Source organism: Bipolaris oryzae (genome assembly GCF_000523455.1).
Source record: "Bipolaris oryzae ATCC 44560 unplaced genomic scaffold scaffold_162, whole genome shotgun sequence".
NCBI lineage: Eukaryota > Fungi > Ascomycota > Dothideomycetes > Pleosporales > Pleosporaceae > Bipolaris > Bipolaris oryzae.
In genome coordinates this window covers 1-21,431 of record NW_006911438.1, presented here as the reverse complement: position 1 = coordinate 21,431, position 21,431 = coordinate 1, and the positions used below count along the sequence as shown (strand labels likewise).

General features: G+C 51.8%; 6 protein-coding genes across 6 annotated transcripts; all 6 read left to right on the top strand.

The window, feature by feature from the left end:
• Nucleotides 1–211: 211 nt before the first annotated feature.
• On the top strand, nt 212–3,287 carry COCMIDRAFT_8422 (uncharacterized protein; the record flags this gene model as incomplete). Its single annotated transcript, XM_007693353.1, has 3 exons — nt 212–413; nt 467–934; nt 985–3,287. 3 exons carry the CDS (start codon nt 212–214, stop codon nt 3,285–3,287), a joined length of 2,973 nt encoding a protein of 990 aa, XP_007691543.1.
• A 6,776-nt stretch (nt 3,288–10,063) lies between these two features.
• Nucleotides 10,064–10,648, top strand: COCMIDRAFT_104881 (uncharacterized protein; the record flags this gene model as incomplete). Its single annotated transcript, XM_007693366.1, has 1 exon — nt 10,064–10,648. The coding sequence occupies one exon, from the start codon at nt 10,064–10,066 to the stop codon at nt 10,646–10,648; it is 585 nt and encodes a 194-aa protein (XP_007691556.1).
• Nucleotides 10,649–12,743: 2,095 nt separating this feature from the next.
• COCMIDRAFT_39953 (uncharacterized protein) lies at nt 12,744–13,308 on the top strand (the record flags this gene model as incomplete). The annotated part of the gene is made up of 2 exons (XM_007693361.1): nt 12,744–12,759; nt 12,854–13,308. 2 exons carry the CDS (start codon nt 12,744–12,746, stop codon nt 13,306–13,308), a joined length of 471 nt encoding a protein of 156 aa, XP_007691551.1.
• Nucleotides 13,309–13,985: 677 nt separating this feature from the next.
• On the top strand, nt 13,986–14,906 carry COCMIDRAFT_29367 (uncharacterized protein; the record flags this gene model as incomplete). Its single annotated transcript, XM_007693358.1, has 2 exons — nt 13,986–14,100; nt 14,188–14,906. 2 exons carry the CDS (start codon nt 13,986–13,988, stop codon nt 14,904–14,906), a joined length of 834 nt encoding a protein of 277 aa, XP_007691548.1.
• Nucleotides 14,907–15,416: 510 nt separating this feature from the next.
• COCMIDRAFT_104857 (uncharacterized protein) lies at nt 15,417–16,055 on the top strand (the record flags this gene model as incomplete). The annotated part of the gene is made up of 1 exon (XM_007693365.1): nt 15,417–16,055. The coding sequence occupies one exon, from the start codon at nt 15,417–15,419 to the stop codon at nt 16,053–16,055; it is 639 nt and encodes a 212-aa protein (XP_007691555.1).
• Nucleotides 16,056–18,680: 2,625 nt separating this feature from the next.
• On the top strand, nt 18,681–20,469 carry COCMIDRAFT_104865 (uncharacterized protein; the record flags this gene model as incomplete). Its single annotated transcript, XM_007693364.1, has 4 exons — nt 18,681–18,769; nt 18,826–18,909; nt 18,971–19,133; nt 19,183–20,469. The coding sequence occupies 4 exons, from the start codon at nt 18,681–18,683 to the stop codon at nt 20,467–20,469; spliced, it is 1,623 nt and encodes a 540-aa protein (XP_007691554.1).
• Between the last annotated feature and the right edge of the window lie 962 nt (nt 20,470–21,431).

Below are 21,431 nucleotides of genomic sequence, written 5' to 3'. Positions count from 1 at the left end.
TATCAATGTAGTAGCTCTGCACCTAACGACTTGCATACGCGGGCCCACCAAGCTCCGTCATCTGGCGTGCACTCAGCTAGCTTGAGCAAGGGCCCACCGCTTGCCGGTCTTGGCATCAATCTTTCGCAGACTACTATTCACTCCCACGCCCACCACTACAACAACTACACCCACACTCGCAGCCACTCGCCCCGGCCGTACCCAGTTACAGATGGAGTACTTTAGTCTCAAGCGCTCCACGGCTACCGACCGCGGCCAATCAAATCTCTCCAGCAAGGTCTACGTGCGATCTACAAAAAGCGGCAAAGTCCAAAAAATTGTCAGAGAGCTCTATCTACGGCAGGACATTCCCTGTTCATCGACCCTCTGCAGAGCATGTCTCGAAATTGCGCCCGCTGACTACTCCAAGAAGAGTTTGTTAACCACAGCACCTTTTCACGTGCAGTCCCACACTAACCCGTTTCAGTATCTCCTTTCGTCCTGTCCGACACACCAGCAGGATCAAAGCATTTTCCCAATGGCCAGTATCTAGTTCCAGACACAAATGCCTTCCTCACCGGCATGGACCTGTTTGAAGTCGAAACCGCCTTCCATGATGTCATTGTGCTGCAAACCGTGCTCGAGGAGGTTAAGAACCGCTCGCTGCCGCTGTACCACCGTTTGATATCTCTGACCAAGAATGAGGGCAAGCGCTTCTACGTATTCTTCAACGAGTTCAGGCAAGAGACAAATGTAGTCCGAGAGCCCGGCGAGACGATCAATGACCGCAATGACCGGGCAGTGCGCAAAGCCGTCCAATGGTACAATCAGCACATCACCGATGCTGTCAAAGCACGAAGCAAGACGCAGACTCGCATCCCCACCGTTGTGATGATTACTGATGACAGGGACAATCTGCGCAAAGCCAAGAGCGAGGATGTGCCTGGCCTGACATGTGAGTCTCCGGCGCAATCATGGCTGCGCAACACTAACTTCTATGTCTAGTATCCGATTTTGTTTCCGGCCTGGAAAACTCTGATGAACTTCTCGACATGATTAGTGCTGCGCAAGAACAGCGTGAAGTCAGATCAAAAAAGGCAGAAGTCTTTTACTCGGAGCATTACTCCGTTTCAAAGATGATGACGGGTGTAAAAGCCGGCACTTTACACCAGGGCATCTTCAACGTTTCACCATACAACTATCTCGAAGGCTCTGTACATGTTCCCGCTTTCGATAAGTCACTTCTTATTCTAGGACGCGAAAATAGCAATCGTGCGGTTTCTGGTGATGTCGTCGTCGTCGAAGTGCTGCCTCAAGATCAATGGAAAGCACCGTCTACAAAAATCATCGAAGAGGAGACAGTGAACAAGAACGACAATGCTGAGGCAGAAGAGGGGGAGAACGTTATCCCCGAGAGAGAGCGACGAGCGTTACAAGAGGAGGTAAAACGGGTCCATGGCCAGAGCGCAGAAGGACGACCACAGCCGACAGCACGGGTTGTGGGTATCATCAAGCGTAACTGGCGGCAATACGTGGGTCATATTGACCGCGACTCGGTCCGCTCTTCATCAAAATCAAGTAGACAGCAACAAACCGTCTTCCTAGTCCCCATGGACAAGCGCATACCCAAGATCCGTATACGAACACGGCAAGCTGGAGAGCTCCTTGGTCAACGTGTTCTGGCAACCATTGACTCATGGGAAAAAGATTCACGGTATCCGGTCGGCCATTTCGTCCGATCACTTGGTGAGCTTGAATCAAAGGGCGCAGAAACTGAGGCTTTACTGCTCGAGTGGGACGTACAATACAAGCCGTTCCCCAAGACAGTCTTAGATTGTTTACCTGCCGAAGGCCACGACTGGAAAGTACCCGCTAACATGGACGACCCAGGCTGGAGAGGGCGCAAGGATCTTCGCGACCTTTTAGTTTGTTCTATCGATCCTGTCGGTTGTGTTGATATCGACGATGCTCTTCACGCTCACAAACTGCCAAACGGCAACTACCAGGTTGGCGTTCATATCGCCGATGTTTCGCACTTTGTCAAGCCGAACAATGCAATGGACAAAGAAGCAAGTCAGCGTGGAACGACAGTATATCTGGTCGACAAGCGCATAGACATGCTTCCCATGCTTCTTGGAACAGATCTATGCTCGTTGAAGCCATACGTTGAGCGATACGCCTTCTCTGTGATTTGGGAAATGACAGAGGACGCTGATATTGTTGCTTCTCATTTCACAAAATCCGTCATCCGCTCAAGGGAGGCTTTTAGCTATGAACAGGCTCAGATCCGGATAGACGACCAGTCACAAACCGACGACCTAACAAAGGGCATGCGGACATTGCTCATGCTCTCCAAGAAGTTAAAGCAAAAGCGAATGGATGCAGGAGCCTTAAATCTTTCCTCACCGGAGGTCAAGGTCCGAACGGAATCCGAGACGTCAGACCCAGCAGATGTGCAAACCAAGAAGCATCTCGACACCAATTCGCTCGTAGAAGAGTTCATGTTGCTCGCCAACACTAGCGTTGCCGCGAAGAATTACGAGGCTTTCCCACAAACAGCTCTGTTGCGTCGCCACGCGGCCCCGCCTAAGACAAATTTTGAGGAGCTTGACAACCAGCTGAAGGTGAAGAAGGGAATGGAGATCAAGACGGACAGTTCCAAGGCTCTGGCCGACTCGCTCGACAAGTGTGTTGATCCTAACAACCCCTTCTTCAACACTCTAGTCAGAATCATGGCTACACGCTGCATGATGTCCGCGGAGTACTTTTGCGCAGGTACACAAGCATATCCAGAGTTTCGACATTATGGTCTGGCCAGCGAGATTTACACGCACTTTACATCTCCTATTCGCCGCTATGCTGATCTCGAAGCGCACCGCCAGCTTGCTGCAGCAATCGAGTACGAGCAACTAGACGCCAGTCTGCAATCAAAAGCCAAACTTGAGGCCGTATGTAAAAACATCAACGTCCGCCACCGCAATGCCCAAATGGCTGGACGAGCCTCGATCGAGTACTACGTCGGCCAAGCACTCAAGGGTAAGGACATTAACGAGGAAGGGTTTATCATGAAGATTTTTTCCAATGGCTTTGTAGTGTTTGTGCCGCGCTTTGGCATTGAGAGCCTTATCCGCTTGAGGGATATCGCAACTCCAGAGCCAGAGGCCGACTTTGATGCTGAAAACTATGTACTCAGTATCAAGGGCGATGTCAAGAGGAGCGTTGAGTTGTTTGAGAAGGTCACTGTCAGGATTACGGATGAGCTTGAAGAGAGCACTGGCAAGAGGAAGGTCAAATTGAGTCTGGTCTGAGGATGAATAGAAGAACTACGACGGCCATGTTGAATTTGTTGGTTTTCTCTGTCATGTACTATACGTAAGATGGATGGATCGAAGATCCAATGTCTCATGCAAACTTCTTCGTACCCTACCAATTCCACCACAATGACATCTTCTGATGATGTCCATCCGATCCCGGATCCCGATCCCTGCATTCCATTCTGACAGAAGCTAGTCAGTACCGTACCAAACCATGATAAAAAGACAGCCAGCCACACCGCGTGCCATGCAGCATCCCCAAAGTGGGCGTTGGACGTCGCCCAACGCCCGCATCCACCCAACTAATGCACACGTGGAGGACGGCCACCACAGCCACAAGTCCCCAAGTTCCCCAAGTTCCCCAAAACTAGTATCTAGCACCAAGACCAACGCAAGCGAGGATAATGTCACCCCGCCACATTTTCTGCTGAGCTCGCTGGCTACCAGACGAAGATGAGGAACTCCCCACTTAGTGCGGCCCCCATACCGTAGTGAAAGCCACACCAAACCCACGACTCGTGATAGTTCAACGCGCCAAGGCAAAGAGGGTGTGCTGCACGCCTATCTCGCTACTACTGTTATCCATCCTCCAGCTCGCCCCTCCCACCGGACTCGCCGACAAACTTTGATCTAGCAACCGTTTGAAATTCGCCACTTTTTTCCTCTCTTTGCTCTGTGATGTCTCTCTTTCGCTTCGGTTAGCCGTTGTAGCCAGCCCTGTGAGGCAGCATGCAAGCGCAAGTAGTAAATATCCCGCATAGCGGAACGACAACAAAAACATCGTACGATCCCCGTCACATTACCTACATCATTTTTTCGTCATACCCCCCCTATCATCCACAGACGTAATAGTATAGCAATCCTTTTTTTGTTTTTTTGTTTGAGTTGTTGTGGCTAGGTGTATACGCGTACCACGCATTATACCACCATCACCACTGTCACTATTCTCTGTCGCGGCCACCAACTAAACCGGCCGACTAATCGACCGAGCGGACGACCGGACTAAATAGTATACCGTGGTAATATAGTAAAGTATATACTACGTAAGGAGAAGAAGAAAAGTGTAGGGGTAAGAGCGCTTAGGGGGAGAATGGCGCCATAACACGACAAAACGACAAAAGGGTGTAAGTTGGGTATCTGAGAAAGGGAATGACGGGGGAGGGGTATAATCAGGAAGATGGGCCGTGATCATCCCGGGAGACGGGCCGAGAGTGGGATTTCGTGAGTTTGGGGGAAGGGAACACGTGAGGTGGGAGGGGGAGGAAGAGGGTCCGAAGTTGTGCCATTTGGGGGGAATGAGGATGGATGTGTGTAGTATAGGCTGTGTGTGACTTTGTGTGCTGCTTGGATGGGGATGTGTGAAGAGGTTTACTTGGATGTTGCGATATAGACCGAGTTGCTTCCGTTTGCGATGCCAGTTCGGCACAGTTTCTATACCAGTTGTTTGTTTTGTCGCGTATAGATTCACATTTTGTAGATGTGACTTGGGGTGTTGTTGCTTTGTTCCAGGATGTAATTTGTGAACCTTGTTCCATGTCGCTTTTTTCCCTTGCCATCCAGGTACCTACGAACGAAAAGAGGCAGAGGCATAAAAATCGATATAGTTATTATTAGGCGGGGGATTCTTTGTCGATTGATGGTCCTGTGGGGCGTTCAGAACAAACGTGTATGAGGATCATGAACGGAAAAGGGAAACAGGAAGCGGGCGCTTGGGGAAGCGGCGGACTCAGGTCACCAGGTGCTCCTCTTTCCGGCGCTGGGGGAGGGGCAAAACGACAAATACCACGTTATGCTAAGTAAGTAGGACCCCTTGTTTGTGGGGATGGGAAAGTTGCGATACGGACAGGAGAGGGGGAGGGTTTCGGGTAACAGAGTTTCAGCGGAAACCGAGTCGTTCACGGACTGATAATACTCCGGTTTGTGGTACCGAATTATTGGGTTTGAGGGGCTGAGAAGGAGAGTGGGGAGGACGTTTGATGATGGAGATTGAGGGAAATGTTTTATTTTTGAGATTGCGACAGCCAGGGCAAAAACGCTCCTGTCTACTTAGTACATGGCTAGTTGCCGGAGTTGAGGCTCTTTCGCCGCAAGAACGCTACTATATGAATGGAATTCTAGGGCATACGAGGAAAATGATTAGATTAATGGGAGACAATTTGTAAACGCGGCAATTCCCGCAGCTTACCGCACAGCAGATACTTATTCAGGCCGTGCCCTCTCGTCAGATCTCTCGGTTCTCTTGTGAAAGCGGGTGGGAAATAAGTATCAATCGACGGGTCGTCGCGCCTAAGGCTGCTATTCGGTACCTGCCTTGGTGCAGCGCCATAGCGTGAAAGTTTAAAATACCCTCTTGCACCCGAGCGAACGATGTCTGGAAGTTGCCAGTGCGGGTGGCTGTGTGGCTGAGGAATGACAAATGTTTCCCGCTATGTTTCCTTGTAGGAACGATTGCGCGTGTCGGTCTTCAGAGCGGAATACGAGGTCGGATGAGGGAGGAGTGCTGGGTGCGGGACATGTGCAGACATGTGAGCGGCATGATACATGGGTACGCTGGATCGCGAAGGGAAGGCAAGCACGCCTATTCTTGCTGTCGGAAGTCGCGTATGGCTGAGCATGCGCAATCCTGTATTGGTTGCTTGTTTCGACAAGCGCTTTGGTTGCGGGGTTCAGAAACAAATGCCTCTGTTGTTTTCTACAGTCGTCAAAGGATGCACATGTGAAAGTCATCAGTATCATGCCGGTAGCCAATCATTCAGGAACACTTCCAGTAGCGCAGAGATAGGAGCCATTGCTCTCAAATCATCGACTCTCCCGCTCCCTCTCCACGATCTGATCTCCTTGATACATAGCATACGGTCCGACGCTAATCGTCGGGAGTGAAGCAGGATCGTAAGTAGGTGCGGTACAAGTACAAACTATGCCAAAAAGCTGACCAAATATAGTTTTATTGAGACGGCTTCTTCTTCCGCGAACATGTAGAAGCTGTGCTCCATTCACCTAGATACATTTATCCTATGCAGACATCACCGAGCGCGTATGCACAAGGCAAAAAGCGCTCAATATACCGCATGCAGCGATGCCGCGCCCCCACCCCTCATTCCGAAAGGACTCACGGCGCGGGATGCCTTCCAAGACCCCCTCCAATATATGTCTGCGTCACGAGTAAATACATATGGGTCTATGGACCAAGTCTCACGGTCATGGTCTTCACCAAGCGAGATATGGGAAATGGGTAAACTTTTCTTTTCTTTTGACTCGCCAACCGCCGGCAGCGAGTTCCAACGACTCACAGGGCCAAAGTCGCGCACAAGTTTACGGGGTCTGCAGCGAGAATGGATGTATTAGGAAACGAGTCACAAGGAGCACGTGTAAGCAGACGCCACCGTTCATGATATGCGAACGATATGTGGGTTGGTCCAGTCGACTGAACGAGCATGCGCCCTGTCCCGAGAGCGGGCATTCCCCATTCCATGTATCCATTGCCGAAAATGCCGTCTCATGACGTTTGTTGCAGCATGGGCGTGGGAAAGTTTTCGCCGCTATCGAAAAGGGACATGGGCGGTAATATGGTTGTTGCATAGCGCGAGGGATCCGAGTCCAGGGTGCCTGTACGGCCGTTGAAGCAATGTCGCTTGAGGAGCGGTATTATCATGGGTGCTGTTATTATAATGTGCAAGATGACCCGGAAACGCAGTGTTCCGACGGTGGTTCCAGGGAGATGGTCATGTTGGGTATATTGTCCTGGACATGGACGTGTGCAGCAGGTGATGAGACGAGTCGGATCGGTGTCACGGGATGCACAACCTCATCTCGTTTGAGGGACGGTGGGTAGATTGTCATCTCCATGCGTCATGGCGGATGGAGCGTCTGTGGTGTGTCGGTGCCAGAGCCCAAGCAAGGATAGGGCAGAGAAGGCGAGAAGGCGAGAAGGCTGTGACTGCAATAGTCAGAAGTCGAGTCACGATGATGGTCCTGGAGTCGTGCTGTGTGTAGGGCTAAGCTTTGGGGAGAGAACGATGGGGACGGCGAGGCTGTGATTGGCCAGCGCGGGAAATGGTTTGACGCAGGGTTCTTTGCGAAGCCGAGGGGCTTGGCACCTTCTGCTTTTGTTCCACCAATGATCCCATGATGGACGCCGTGTTTCTCCACAGCACAGGCTCTCTCACTCTCACGCAAAACACAAACACAAACACACGCTCGATTCCAGTCCCATGGCCTTTTCACAACCTTCCTGTCATGTCCACCCGACAAATCTCCTCGCCCTGAGCTAACGCCTGAAATCCGGGGCGCTGGCGTCGCACGCTTGCCTGGCGGCGATCCAGATCCACGTGCAAAATTGGCATTTAGCCGGCAGAACGACAGCGCCATGTTCCAGCTCTGACTAGACTAGAGTACTATCTCCAACTGTGTGAACTGGTATTTCGGTCAGGCTCGGCATCAGCGGCAAAGGCGCCTGTACCAATCCGGCCTTGTCCAGGTACCCCTGACCCGAACCTGTCGTGGCCGTTCTTCCACTGTATTGGAAAAATCGTGGCTTCCACTGCAGTCTTGCCCAACTGCCGAGCATTTTGTGTGGGTGTGGGTGGGTGGGTGTCTTGTGGGAGGGAACAGACTAACGTGCACTCACAGTTTGCCACTTGACAAACTGTACCTGAGTTGCAGACGATGCTCGTTCGGCTATACTTAGTCTGCAGTGATAGGACGTCTCATTTCGGCTGTGGTGCAAATGTGAAGATCATGATGACGGAGTTTAGAATCGGTCCGTCTCTCTCCAGCGCTGTGAATCCTTTTGTAATACGCGTCTAAATCCAGAGGTTTGAGATGCACGGCTTGGTCATGACCATACCGAACTCTACGGCGGAGGTGGCCTGAAGCTCCTGAAGACGGATTACAAACGGTGCATACAGCTCTTAGATCAGCCACCAGCTGCGCTGGAAAATGAAACCATCGCCCAAAGCGACCGGCCATGGCCAGGATCGGAGGTTTTTTGCTCTCGACAGATGCAGCTAATGGTTTGGACAGGTCCATTGGGGCAGTCCAGATGATGCACTACCCTCTGAACTAGTACTGGGCGATGGCGTTACGCAGTAGTGTAGTACACAGTAGTGCAAGCCCCAGGTCGCCCCGGTTCCATGTCACTGCATCGCCCATGCAGCGCAACACAACGCAACGCAACGTTGAGCTTGTCGTTCCAGGGTGCAATGGCAGATTTGACATGTTTCATCTGAGGTCCGGTGAAGCATGCCGAGTAGGATTGGTGGTGCAAGAAATGGGGGCCTCGGACGAAGCTTCAGGATCATTAAGCAATCTCTGACCTGGCAAGCTGACGACCAAGCGACCGTTCGTGCCATGGAACATGTCGGCGCACCTGGGCTATATCGAGCATAGCAGCCAGGGAGTGTGGGCGACGGGTCAGGAACACTCAGCTCTTAGGCTATAGCTCGCCGGCGATAAGGACCAGGTCGTCGTCGTCTTGCGCCTGCACCTGCGACTACTGCGCCTCAACCTGTTTTCTTCCTGGCCCAGCTCATCTCCTTCTGCGCGCCCCGGGTACTTGTGTGCGGGCGAACGACTGCCCTCAGAATCTGGATGCGCCCCGCCCCACTGGCGAGCCCAGCTTAGGACAAAGAGACGCTGGGGCCCTTTCAAGGAAGCTATCGCGGGACGCACCTAAAGTCCGTCACGGCATTGGCCAGTGCCTGCGAGGGAGCGATGCTGCTTCGAGTTTGGTGAGAGCTGCGTAGATCGACGTCTCTGTCAGTGCCTGCGTGCAAGCGAAGTGTCCGACCAGCACCCACACACCCTCCCACCACTCCAGTCAACTATCTGCCCCGCCCTCCAAACCATGCAAGTGGGTAATGCGGATAGGAGCTGAGTGAACGGCTCACACGCATGTTACTGTCATGTTCGTACATATACGCGCATGGACGCAGGCATGCACGCAGGTAAGCATCTACGCAAACTGGCGGGTTATCGTCTCCGATATCAAAGCCACGAGTGTCACTTCAGTGAGGCTGAAAGCGTCTTCTGTGCCTGGATTCGTTGCATATCTGGCATGCGTTGTCAAAAGGCCACGGTCTTGCTGACCCCAACAACGCCACACTCGCCCATTCCGTGGCTCTGACACAACACCCACTGGACGGGAGCAGCAGGCCCCTTGCAGTAGAGACGGTGCAATTGCCTATCCCGGTACTTGCGCCATCGCTGACGGCGGGACCAGATTCCAAGCTTGTCGATATTAGTCCCTCATGGATGTCCTCTTAGTGCACACCTCACCGATATTTCCAAGGCCATCTGCCCTACTGACAAACTTCGCTGCCCACCACTAGCCGCTCTCTTGTACCTTGCATGTTGCCTCAAGCCAAGCCAGCCTGCTCGCTATAACCCGCAATACTCCTCTCTCTCGGTGTGCCGCTTAGCAAGACCGTTCTTTGTCTTGCCTTGTTTCGTCCCGCTAGTTGCGTGCCATCTTGCCACGGCGCTGTGGAGCGAGGGTACACGCATGACCTTGGTCTCCGCCCGTCTTAACCCCTCCACCTGTCCCGCACTACTTTATCCCTATCGCCCTTCCGGGTTCATATCAAACAGAAGTGGACTCTTTCGTCTACCGCTGTCGTTTCGTCGACCGCCCCCATCAACAATTGCATCCGCGTCAACCGCAGCCAGCATGATCATCATCCGATAGACGTCACTCCTTCACATATTCAACAAGGCTTCTCATTCACGACACCCCTACTGACTGTCTACACTTCCACATCAACACCGCCATCATGGAGCAGGAAACCAAAATCTACATCATCATTGGTGCAGTCGCAGGCTCGCTCGTCGTGTGTGCCCTTACCCTTGCCATTCTTTTTGTGTGGACAAGATCCCGCAGGAGGATGCGAGGCTTCTCATTACGAGCAGTCACACCACTGGACGACGCTGAATTCGAATCATGGCGACGACCCAGCCAATACAACCAACGCCTGGACGAGTATGGCATTCGGCCATCAAACAAAGTTGTCTTGCGAGACCGTGTATCTCCCAGGACCCCATCTTTCTTCGAGAAGGAGCTCAGCACATATGACTTTCCCCCAAGGACACCATCATTGACAGACGCTGTCTCAATCAAATCACCCACAAGCTCAATACAGAAACCGGAGCGAGCACGAAGAAAGTCCAGTGTTGCTTCGTCACTCGCTGATCGACCACCAACCCCATACTCTCCTTGTTCACCCACTGGAGAATTCAACCGTGGATCGGTATCTTCCCGTCGATCACAGCCTCTGATACATTACCCTTCTGTATCCGAAGCCTCTGCATTTCGCTTCAACTTCGAGGCTGAGCAGAAACGCAATGGAAACTGGATATAATTTCCACTTCTCAACTCTCGAATACTTCTTGTAATCATCTCTACCAATCTTTCGTCACGACCGGCCTTTACGACCGGCCGTCTGCATAAGCTGTTGTCGTTCCAGTACAACCCCAACTGGGTAGTACATTGGTTCGACAGCCGTATGCGTTACCATGCACTGTGTTCCGCTACACAACCTTGGAGACTGGCACCAAACCGGACACAATGCCATTTACCTTCGCGACATTCACTTCGCATAGATATTTTACGACCACATATGATTTTTTACCTTTGGAGTTTGGCGGCGCTTTGTGACTATGATACCAGACCTTTGCGTCATCTACATAGGCCTAGGGCCTCTTTTTCTTTTGTTCGAGGATAGTTTCGCCGGCCATTGCCGAAGCACGCACTTGGCGTGGAAGGGAGGATAGCGTTGTAGGATAGGCAAACATGTATCTGAGTATCAGGTATACAGCTGGTTGTACAGCGAGAGACTAATTTCTCTCAACATCAGATAGGAATAACAATTCACACACACACACACACACACATTTACCACCATGGCCTTCTCTCACAACTCTCATCATTCGATTGCGTGATACTACTACTTACTCCCACTACCCCCTTCTCTTCGAATACCCACCAGACGGACGAGCATCTCGGCTCCACCCGCGTCAACAAGGAACCCACAACAAGCAACCCGTCTCAAAAAGATACCCCTTGGCTCCAAAGTGACGCCACCCCGTGTTGCGTGCCGATTCCAACCCACAATTTCCGTCCCTTCTACACACCGCCAGTTTGCCACAATCGTCCCTCCTTACCTTCTTCCGGCAACCCATGCACCAGGAACTTCCCTGAACAAACCCGTCCAACCATTCACGTCCCTTTGCTCCCCCCCCCACTTTTTTCTTCTGCAAACATCCACATCTAGAATGTTTTTTTCCTTTCATTCGCTTCTTCACTCCCTTTTCTTTCCATCCTTCTCCGCAAGCTAAAAGAACCTACCTTGCCTAATTTAATTGGGGAATGGGTAAGGGCCAAGACAATGGGGATGTCATTAACAAGAAAACAAGTAGATCCGGTCTTCGGCCCGCGACTTGCAGCCGCGAATCGGCAGTTTTATTTCTTCTTTTATTTCTTGGAATTTAAGATTAAAATCTCAGAATTTGGCATGTGGAAAATATGACGATGGTACGAGGTGGGGAATTTTTTTTCTTTTGGGCGGGTAGAAAGTGGAGTGTGGATTGAGGATGCGGGATGTACATGTTCCGGAGGAGGACTAGGTTATGTACATAAATTGGTGTGCATAGTAGTGTATGTACACACACGGATGACTGAAGCCGGTGGTCGAGGTACATGGGATTTTCTCTTGGTGCGAGTGGGGGTCTCGGGTAGATCAGGTCTCATCTTTTTTTTTCTCCTATCGTATGTTCCTTTTTTCCATGACTTCTTCCGTACTACTTACCCTTTGGCCAAGGGTTATCTGTACACGACTTTTCTTTTGGCCAGACAGGGGTGTGGGGTGATTAGGCTGCTTGCCGTTTTGGCCTTATCTGTCGCGTTGTGCATAACGTTTTTCCGCAACGCCAAAAAAACGGCTGCGTTGAAGCGCAGCAATATGACGTGCAGCTGTATCTCAATCACTTGCGTGTTGCGTGGGTCGCGGCTTCTTTGAGTAAAGGGCGGAGGTAACAAAGTTGCTTGTTGAGGAGTGGGATCAATGCACGTGAAAAAAGGGTTCGAGACTAGGCCGGACGTGGAAGAGAAACAACGTGGACAGTTTGTCACCGCCGCGAAACACATGCGAAAGGGGAATATTCTCGACGGTTTTTGAAACTTGATGTTTTTGTTTTGCATGCAGCCCTATTGAAACCCCTGGATTTCTGACGTTTCCGCGGTCGTAACTAGCAGGTAGCTTTGTTTGTTTTCCAGAAGGGTAGAAAGGATCGCTGTGTTCCAACACTTCCCTTTCACAACTTACTTACTCCACTTGCGCTTTTGCGATCCCCCGCAAAACAACAAACACACAACGCGTCTCTCCCATCGCGTCCCGCACACGACTCGCCACTTTACCTTGTAAGAGAGCAAAAAAAAAGAAGCGCAAACAGCCTAATATGGATTTCGTACAAGGTAAGTTTACAATCACCACTTTAATCAGCGCATATACTCGCGCGCACGCTCTCTTGCGCCACAGGAACATGCATATCTAACAGCAACCAAACAGACTACGCCGCTCTTCTCCCCCGCCTCCTTCCTCCCTCCTTCGCCGACCCCGCACTCCACATCATAACCACCTTCCTGGGCTTCTCTCGCACCCTCTCCACGCACCTCTCGCCCCTCCTCAACAAACTCATCACACAACCCGATGTCGCCTCTATTGTGGCCCTCCTCTTCATCTTCTTCATCTCGCTCAAGATCCTCGACATGATGTACCGCGCCGTCGTCTTTTGGATCAATCTCGCATTCCGCCTCGCCTTCTGGGGCGGCATCCTGATCGTGGGCTTGTGGGTGTGGAATCGCGGACCAGAAGGGTTCGTGGATGATGTGAGTGGGTTGATCGAGTACTGGATGGGCGAGTACGAGAGGTATAGTGGGGAGGTCAAGATGTTTCAGCAGCAGAAAGAGGATCAGATTAGGTTTAAGGCGGGACAGCAGCAGAAGAGGAAGGGATGGCGGTAAGATGGGGGGTTGTAGGGAGATATTAAGGTGTTGGCATGTTGTATGTGGGTTTTGTTTGGAATACCATTGGGTTGGGTTTCGTGGATAAGAGATTCATGTGTTATTTGGCGCAAGGATTGGGCTTGGTTATGTGCTTGTTATGGCGCAGGAGATGCCTGTGCAAAAAGTATGGTCATGGTGATGAGGCGGATATCAGGGTACTGTGGCATATGGCTGCCTGGATGTGTCTTTTGGGACACGGTGACGGCTTTTGTGCAAGACTTGGGTCAACGAATAATGATATTGATGCAGTATTTTTTTTGGTATTGTACTGGTTTTTGACTGATTGAGGAATAGACATAGTAACCTCTCCAATCACAGTATTCTGCTGAACAATAAGAGATGACTCGTTACCACTGTGAAAGTTTCAATGGTGAGCGATGTTTTGATATTCATTCGTTAGAGCTTGAATATGAAAGCGCTAGTCACTGCGGTTGAGGGAGATGGTCATAGGGTGTGTTGGTAAGGCTAACAAACTTGTTTCCAGCTCACTCTCACTCTCACTCTCACATCAGTTGTGCAAACAAGATTCTTCTGCACATAGTCACTATATATTCGTCTGCCTCGAGCGCTCTATCCTCTTTACCCTCTTCTTCGACAAACCACCTCAATCAATCCGTGCAAACGTTTCGGACAATATGCAAGCAGACAAAGTGAACGAATGCGATACCGAGAAGAAGATGGAGTCGTTTACACCGTACATGCCGCCAGAGGTACTGCAGATGGTATTTCATGAGCTGGATTTCTTCGATCGTAAGTCGCTTGTGTGGAGTGCTATTGCTTGTACTATTCGGTCAAATGTCGAGAAGTGCCATGCATGTATGCTGACTTTGGATCTAGTCCTACGTTGCCAGCAAGTCTGCAAGACCTGGCGTGCATACCTTCCAGGCAACGACCCGAAGCTTCGTGACAAGCTGTTCGTCAACCGTAACAGGACCCAGGATTCCCAGGGTGGTGGCAACGACAAGAAGAATAGTAAAATCCATGAACTCCACCGTGATTTGCTTCTGGGTTTCAATCTTGGGGTCAAAGAGTGTGTAGAAGGACTTGGAAGTTACACGATCATACCCCCGACCGTGATCTTTCCGGTGTATGCCCCCTTCTGGCTCCGTATAAACGACGTTTCAGCAGCTATTATAGTCCATCCTATGGTCGAGAAGCTGCACAAATACTTTGACATCATTTTCGGCTCCTCGTTTGAAGTTGGCGATGATAGACAGCAGCGGCACCACAAATATTACACACGAAATGACCTGACGGCTGCGATTGAAGCATCCAAGAAGACAGCCAAAGACAAAAATGAGTCATGGAAGGACATGCTAGTGTGTGTTCCGCCTCTTTCGGAGATCAGAATTGGACTCAGATTTGGAATCAGATTTGAAGTATACATGAACAATACTGAAGGCTTTTCCAACGGCGCCACTCCACCCTCTTTCGGCGACCTCACTGAAAGCTATATGCACCACTGCAGGATCTATGCTGAGAATAGAGGTGGCGTGACCATAGGTCAGGTCATTGATGTCATCCACAAACACCTAGACATTTGGGTAACAGACTGACGCCCCTCCTACCATTTGGGTGTGATATCTACATACTGGGTTTGTCGAACACGATTGCGTAGAGGGAGTGCTGGAGGAGCTCTACGAGAGGACTGGGTTACCTAGCTCTGGGCTACGATTAGTCCATCGTTCTGAGGACGTGGATAAGTATGGATATGTACGGTAAAATGGATGGAGGGATGGCGAGAAGTTGAAGAATAAGAATAAGAATAGCAGCTTGACAACCCCGTATCTGTGGATTCCTTTAGCTGTAATTGAAGAATGTCACAAATGAACAAAACCCAAAGCTTTCCATAAACACTCAATACTTAACATGAGTGTGTGCAAAAGACGTCGAAGCTCAAGAGAAGAGCTACCCTGTCCCCCGCAGCCAAGTGAGCCAATGACGTCGCAAAGCCCCCGCAAACCTCCACCAGCACCTCCGCTACGTCGCGTCCCCCAACCAAACATCCACAACCGCAACCGCAACCGCAGTCACACCTACACCAACACACCTCAAATCCCGCAGCCATGGCAACCACATCCTCCTACCCACCGCCCGTACCCAACCCCGCGTCTACCTCCACAGCCTCAACCACAACCTTTACCTTCCCACCCCACTACTCCTTCCCCCCCTTCTTCACCCTCCAACCCGTCGCCAGCACCCGCAGTTCGCAACTCGCCTCATGGTCGACACTGATCCAATCCTACTGCCGACACAACCGCATCTTCACCCTCTCCCTCATTGACGCGCTGCCGACCCCGCTCTTCACAAACGCCACTCTCCGCCGCAGCCTCTCGCTCCGCGACGCAAAAGCAATCCTCACATACATGGCGTCTCCCGAAGGTGGGAATCGCGCGGAATTCATAAGCACGGGCAGTGCGAAGAAGAGCGCGAAGGCAGAGGAAGGGGAAGGGGGTAAAGTGTGGGTGTACTGGCGTAGGCCGGAGGAGTGGGCGACGGCGATTGAGGAGTGGGTGGAGAGGACGGGGCAGAAGGGGACAGTGCTGACGCTTTATGAGATTGTGGAGGGGGATGCGGTGGGGAAGGAGGAGTTTGCGGGTATGGACATGGAGTTGTTGCAGAAGAGTCTGGGGGTTTGTGTTAAGAGGGGGAAGGCGCAGGTGTTTGGGAGTGGGGGGGAGGGAGAGGGTGTGAAGTTTTTCTAGGTGACAGATTGGGATAGGAGGATAGAGTGTGGAATGATACCCAAATGAATAGACTTGTATATTGTGTTTGGAGAGGATTCTTTTGTTGGATGAGTGGGTAAATGGTTTTGCAGATTGGGAATCTTGATCATCACCGTAAATCGAATGATTGTTTTTTGTTTCCAGCAATCAAAACAACCATATGAATTCCATATTCAAAAAAAAATACACCTTCTAAATCAATCACCCTGCAGACGATGTCTACTCTGAAACCTTCGACACGGCATGAATCTACCAAGCGGCACAAACACAGTTTGTATATTGGCAACCCAAAAAAAAAGAAGCCACCTATCGAGATACCAATGCACCGGCATACTTTACTTACGCCGGAGAATAAAGACAACATTACCGAGGCATCCCTGCATCGAGATTCTTACCCAAAACAGGCTATTGGATAGGCGTCAACTCTAACAAAGGCGGACAAGAGGGCCTTAAAGGTAGTAGTGTATGCCAAGACTTGGCTGTAAGAGAGCATGATGATCTAGTGAGACGGTAGTGTGCGGGGAAAGCATGATAGGACAGAGATAGAGGATTGAGGAGAACCGTTTTCTTCTTCTTTTCCGTGAATGAGAGACGAAGGTTGGATTCTAGAGGTGGAAATTTGTAGGTCGCATTGATGGTGCATCTCAACTTGGCGCGGTCAAACAGACAATGTCGGAAGATACGCAGAACGACGCAAAGAGAGAAAGAGAGAGCATGTGGTTTGTTGCTCAGCAATGACAAAGCAGAGGGCTGTGTAGGTTAGTCTAGACTTTTGCTGGGATTGTGGTGCTCGGGAATGTAGATCTCTGGCGGATGGATAAGGCCGGAGGATATACTATTCGATCGGCTACTTCAGACAGAGTAGGTTCGGCTTGGCGGTTCGAAAAAGCGGAAGATGGGAGCGGCTGTGTTTATCCTTCTTGAAGCTAGACTAGCACCTTCACGATTTGTCTTGGAGATGGGGGTCTGCGACACTTTGTACGACAGAAGTGACACTGATCTGTGGTGTTGCTTTGGCCAATGATTGGAAGGCCGTGACATGGCTGTGCGATGATCGTGTTGCTGCTGGCAAGTGCACCGTGTACAGTTACACTTTTATGACGTAGATACACCGGTACTTGAGCGTGGGATACGTAAGTTTAGACTGTGGACCAGAGAGCAAAAAAAAAGAAGATCGCCGCAACAAACAGTGGCATGGGAGCGGGCCGTCGGCTAGTGGGAGGTAGAAGCGCACGGGTCACGGGGTTAGCGCAACCTTGTGAGTGTGTGGTTGTTGACTGTTGCAAGGACCGGGCTGGTTGGCTGGATGGCTATGATAAGGCATTGTGTGTGCGATGGGGGCGACATGGGTAATGACAAGGAACAAAGGGAGAGGGCGAATAGAGAAGATGAAGGTTCGGCAGTTGCATAAGATGCCGTATCCAAGTACCAGGGCAGGTGGTGTACCTAGACGAGGGACAGGCTCCACTGGGTGGTAGTGGCAGGCAGTGAGTGCGGGGAGCGCTTTAAAGCCAAGCAGCAATGGCTCGACAGTAGATGCTCCGGCAGCGAGGGAGCGATACGAGGCAGGCAGTTTTGGGTAGCGGTTGCGTCGACCAAAAAGGCGGCTGACGGCTGTTAGCTAGCACGAGTACCAGTACTTGGTTAGCATTAGCGCCATGTCGGGTAGAGCGGAGACGCAGATTACTGCAGGACAACGCACGAGGGACAACAGTGCATGTCTGCAGGGACGCGTGCAAGAATCGTCGGTCAGGACCCTGGGACAGCAGGGCGGGCGAAATGAGGCATACAGGCGCAGTTATAAGAAGAGGTGTCAGTGAGTATATAAGTAACTTCGTTCTTATAGGCGCCTCAGAAAAGGCAGGCTATTTGTGGAGATGGGTAGATGGAGGATGAGACAGAAAAGCAGATTCGGGATAATTTTAGGCCAGGAACCTCATTTCCCGGTCCAGGGGCGGGCCAATCAGCGCCGGGCACGCGCGCTCAGTCCAGGCCGTATCCGTCGCAGGTCGCGCGTGTCGCAGCTTCCCCCAGTCGGTCGTGGTCGTGGTCGTGCCTTCCTTCTTCTCCCACGACTACGTGTGCGGCCCTCGCAGCTTCCCTACCCACTACGCTCTTTTTTGCATGTTGCGAGCCCGGCCGCCCTGTCCCTTCTGCTAGGCCGCTCCACTGTCAATATACATCGCGCCGTCGCTGTTTCCCCCCACTCCCCCCCGATCCCTCTGCTCTGCTCTGCTCTGCTCTGCTTTGCCTTCACCGCCGCCGCCGCTCCTCCAGGTACTGTCGCCAAACAATCCACTAAACCTCCCGCTCAAGCAATCCACGGCCCCCAACCTCCATGCCGCGCATGGCCTAGTCACCTGCGCGTCTCCACGTCGATACTTTTGTTCTGCTCCGGTCCCGCTTCTGCAGCCTTGACTCCCACGGCACAGACAGTCTCCACGCCCACGCCCACTGTTCTTCCTTCTCAGCATGAACCCATGCCTGCCCTGCCATGATGCGAGCCATCCGCCTGCTGCACGCCGCCAAAAGCAACCACGCATAGGCACAAAAGCCCCCGCTGCCGCCCTCCTCGCCCTCCTTGCCGCCTCGCTGCCCTCGACAATGGCTCAAAGCTGCGTCTCGCTCGCAGGCTCAACTACCTGCCCGGCCTTTGCCTCGGCCTCGATCAACACCAATCTGACCGGCAACTTGTACGTCCAGCAATTGTGCACACTGTCCAACCAGAAGCAATACTAATGTCAGCCAGTCCCTTCCTCAAGTTTGTGTCAAACACGCAGTCTTTCGACGAAGGCCTGAGAAACTACATAGCGACCGGTTACGCCCAGCGACAGTCAGTTTGGCCCTACAATGAATGGCTTCTACTGCGCGACATGACTAACATTGCCTACCAGATACGAGGACATTCTTGGTTGTTCAAGCGTCAATCTCACTAGCACCACCAATCTCTATGCTCGCTTTACAACAACAGTCTTGTGCAATGCCATTGTCCAGTCTTCGAAGCAATCGTGTGGCCTCAGTGACCAAGCCGCGACTCCGCTATGTGCTGATGCTTGCGTATGTAGATTGAACTGCCCAACTGCACCACCATACTGACCATGTTTAGGCCGACTTTGCCATTAGCGAACAGGTGATCGTATCAAGTCCAGAGCTCTGTGGTACCCCTGGCAACAACGCAGTGCCCCAGATCCGTTCAGACTTTGCCCGTTGCTCCAACCCTGCAGACGCTCTTAGCACCAGTTGCATTGAAGCCGTAAAGAACGAGCCCGCAGAATGTGGTTTCCAGAACAACCTTGAAGGACTATGCCTGTTTTGCGCCGGAAGCACTGCCAACTCGACCGATACCTGCTGTGTCAATGCCAATGTCGAAGCCCGCTGCCAAAATGTCGATCTTCCCACCACCATTTCCATGCCTCCTGTCTTCCCAACTAGCACCTCGTCTGCTTCACCAACCTCCACGGCTGGTGGAGCATCCGGCGGACAAAACTCGAAACAGGGACTCTCGGGAGGTGCTATTGCTGGCATCGTTATTGGATCTCTTATCGGTGCCGCCCTAGTAATTGCCGCTGTCATCTTCTGTTGCATGCAGAGGCGCAGACAAAAGTATAGCCAGGCCGGTAGCGTTTTCAACACTCCCTCGCCATCGCGACACCACTCTTCCAAGGGCAACCCCGTGCCTCCCATGGCCTTTGGTGGTGACGCCAATCACTCGGCTACCATTCTGCCAGGCGCTCGTGTCCAACGCATGTCGGCCTTGGAGGATGCCACATCGTCAGTCAACAACAGCGATCGGGGCGGTCGTCTGACTACATACGGTGGCTCTCAACTCGGTGCTTACGATTCTCCAGAATCAATACGCGGTGCTCTCGCTGCAGGACTCCCAAAGCGCCAGGGTTCTTTGTCAAGTCACTCGGCTCTCGGCATGCACTCCTCGCCCCTTTCTGGCTCTGATCAGAGTCGCAGCTTGTCTAGCCCCGATGGTCTTACCTCCCAGTCCGAACAGCTCCAATTCTTCAAAGACTACTACTCTCAAGACGACATCCACCCCAATGATACTGTTGCCACCCTCTGGGCCTACCAGCCTCGCGCTGGCGACGAATTTGAGCTTGAAAGAGGTGACATGCTCAAGGTTGTTGGTATCTGGGATGATGGTTGGGCTACTGGCGTCAGGATATCCGAGACAGCTGAGCAATGGGAGGCACGAAAAGCCGAGCAACGCGACTCGGGCGTTAGCAGCGCAAGTGGAAGAATGCCAATGGAGGACAGCGAGATCAAGGCCTTCCCCTTGGTCTGCGTCTGCCTGCCGCAGCACTGGCGAAAGACTATTGAGGGCGATAGCGCAATCATTGGAGGGCACCGGAGTCGAGGTGACCGAGGGCCTCCAAGCCCTTAACGATGCCGTCTATATCTGGTCTGCTAATCTTTCCTAGCTTCGTCTACTCCGTGGCAGTCCCCGCCCTACGCGCTCCGCTGCAAGGGTGAGAGCCGTGTCGTATCCGCACCTCTACCTTCTGTGAAGCGGCCGCCACTCGCAGGGACGCCGGATGTTCACTCCCCAGGCTCTAGCACGCTCATTGACCTTGTCCACAAACCGTAATGCCGCCACGATAATGTCTGTTCACGCGCTGTTTCTGTTCCACAATTCAATACATGGTCCCGTGGTCATCGGCACTCCTCACCCCGCCCAGGGTCCTCCCTCTTTGTTGCTTGCTTTTGGTGTCTTCGAACCTTTAGGTCCATCAAGCTTCGCCACACCCTGCCACGGCCACATCCTCATTTTTTTTCTGCGTTTCTTTTCTCTGATGATTCTGGCCAAGAGATGGAAGGGACCGCCTGTGCGTTCTAGTGTCTAATTCGCTCTTTTACTACGCAAAGCATCCTCCCACGTGGCTGCACACCCTCTGAGCCGCTTCAACTGCCACTCCATCGCCATCGTCCGTCCTCGTAAACCACGCCACCTCAGCGCTTGCGGCCACCTCTCCCTCTCTCTTGGTCGGTTTTACGTTTCGCCTTTGCCGTTCTATACCCAATCGCATGATATCTACCCATGCATGCGATGAAAACCCTATTATCATTTTTTTCTGTTTTCACTCTCTTCTTCGCCTTTCTTAGGCGCAAGGAGAGAGTTTTTACCTGTTTGAGGAAGAGAGAGGAGTAGAAGTAATTCAAAGTGTTGGAAACCCAAAGTAATTTGTACATATGGCCTTTGTTTTGGCCCTTTCTAGCGCTGCTCCAACGATCGGAAGGGGGGGGAAAGAGTGGGGGAGAGGATGTTTATAATGTGTGTATTGTTGTTGTTGTTTTTTCGATTCTGATATGCATATATATCTGTATCTGTGATCACACCACCCCCCC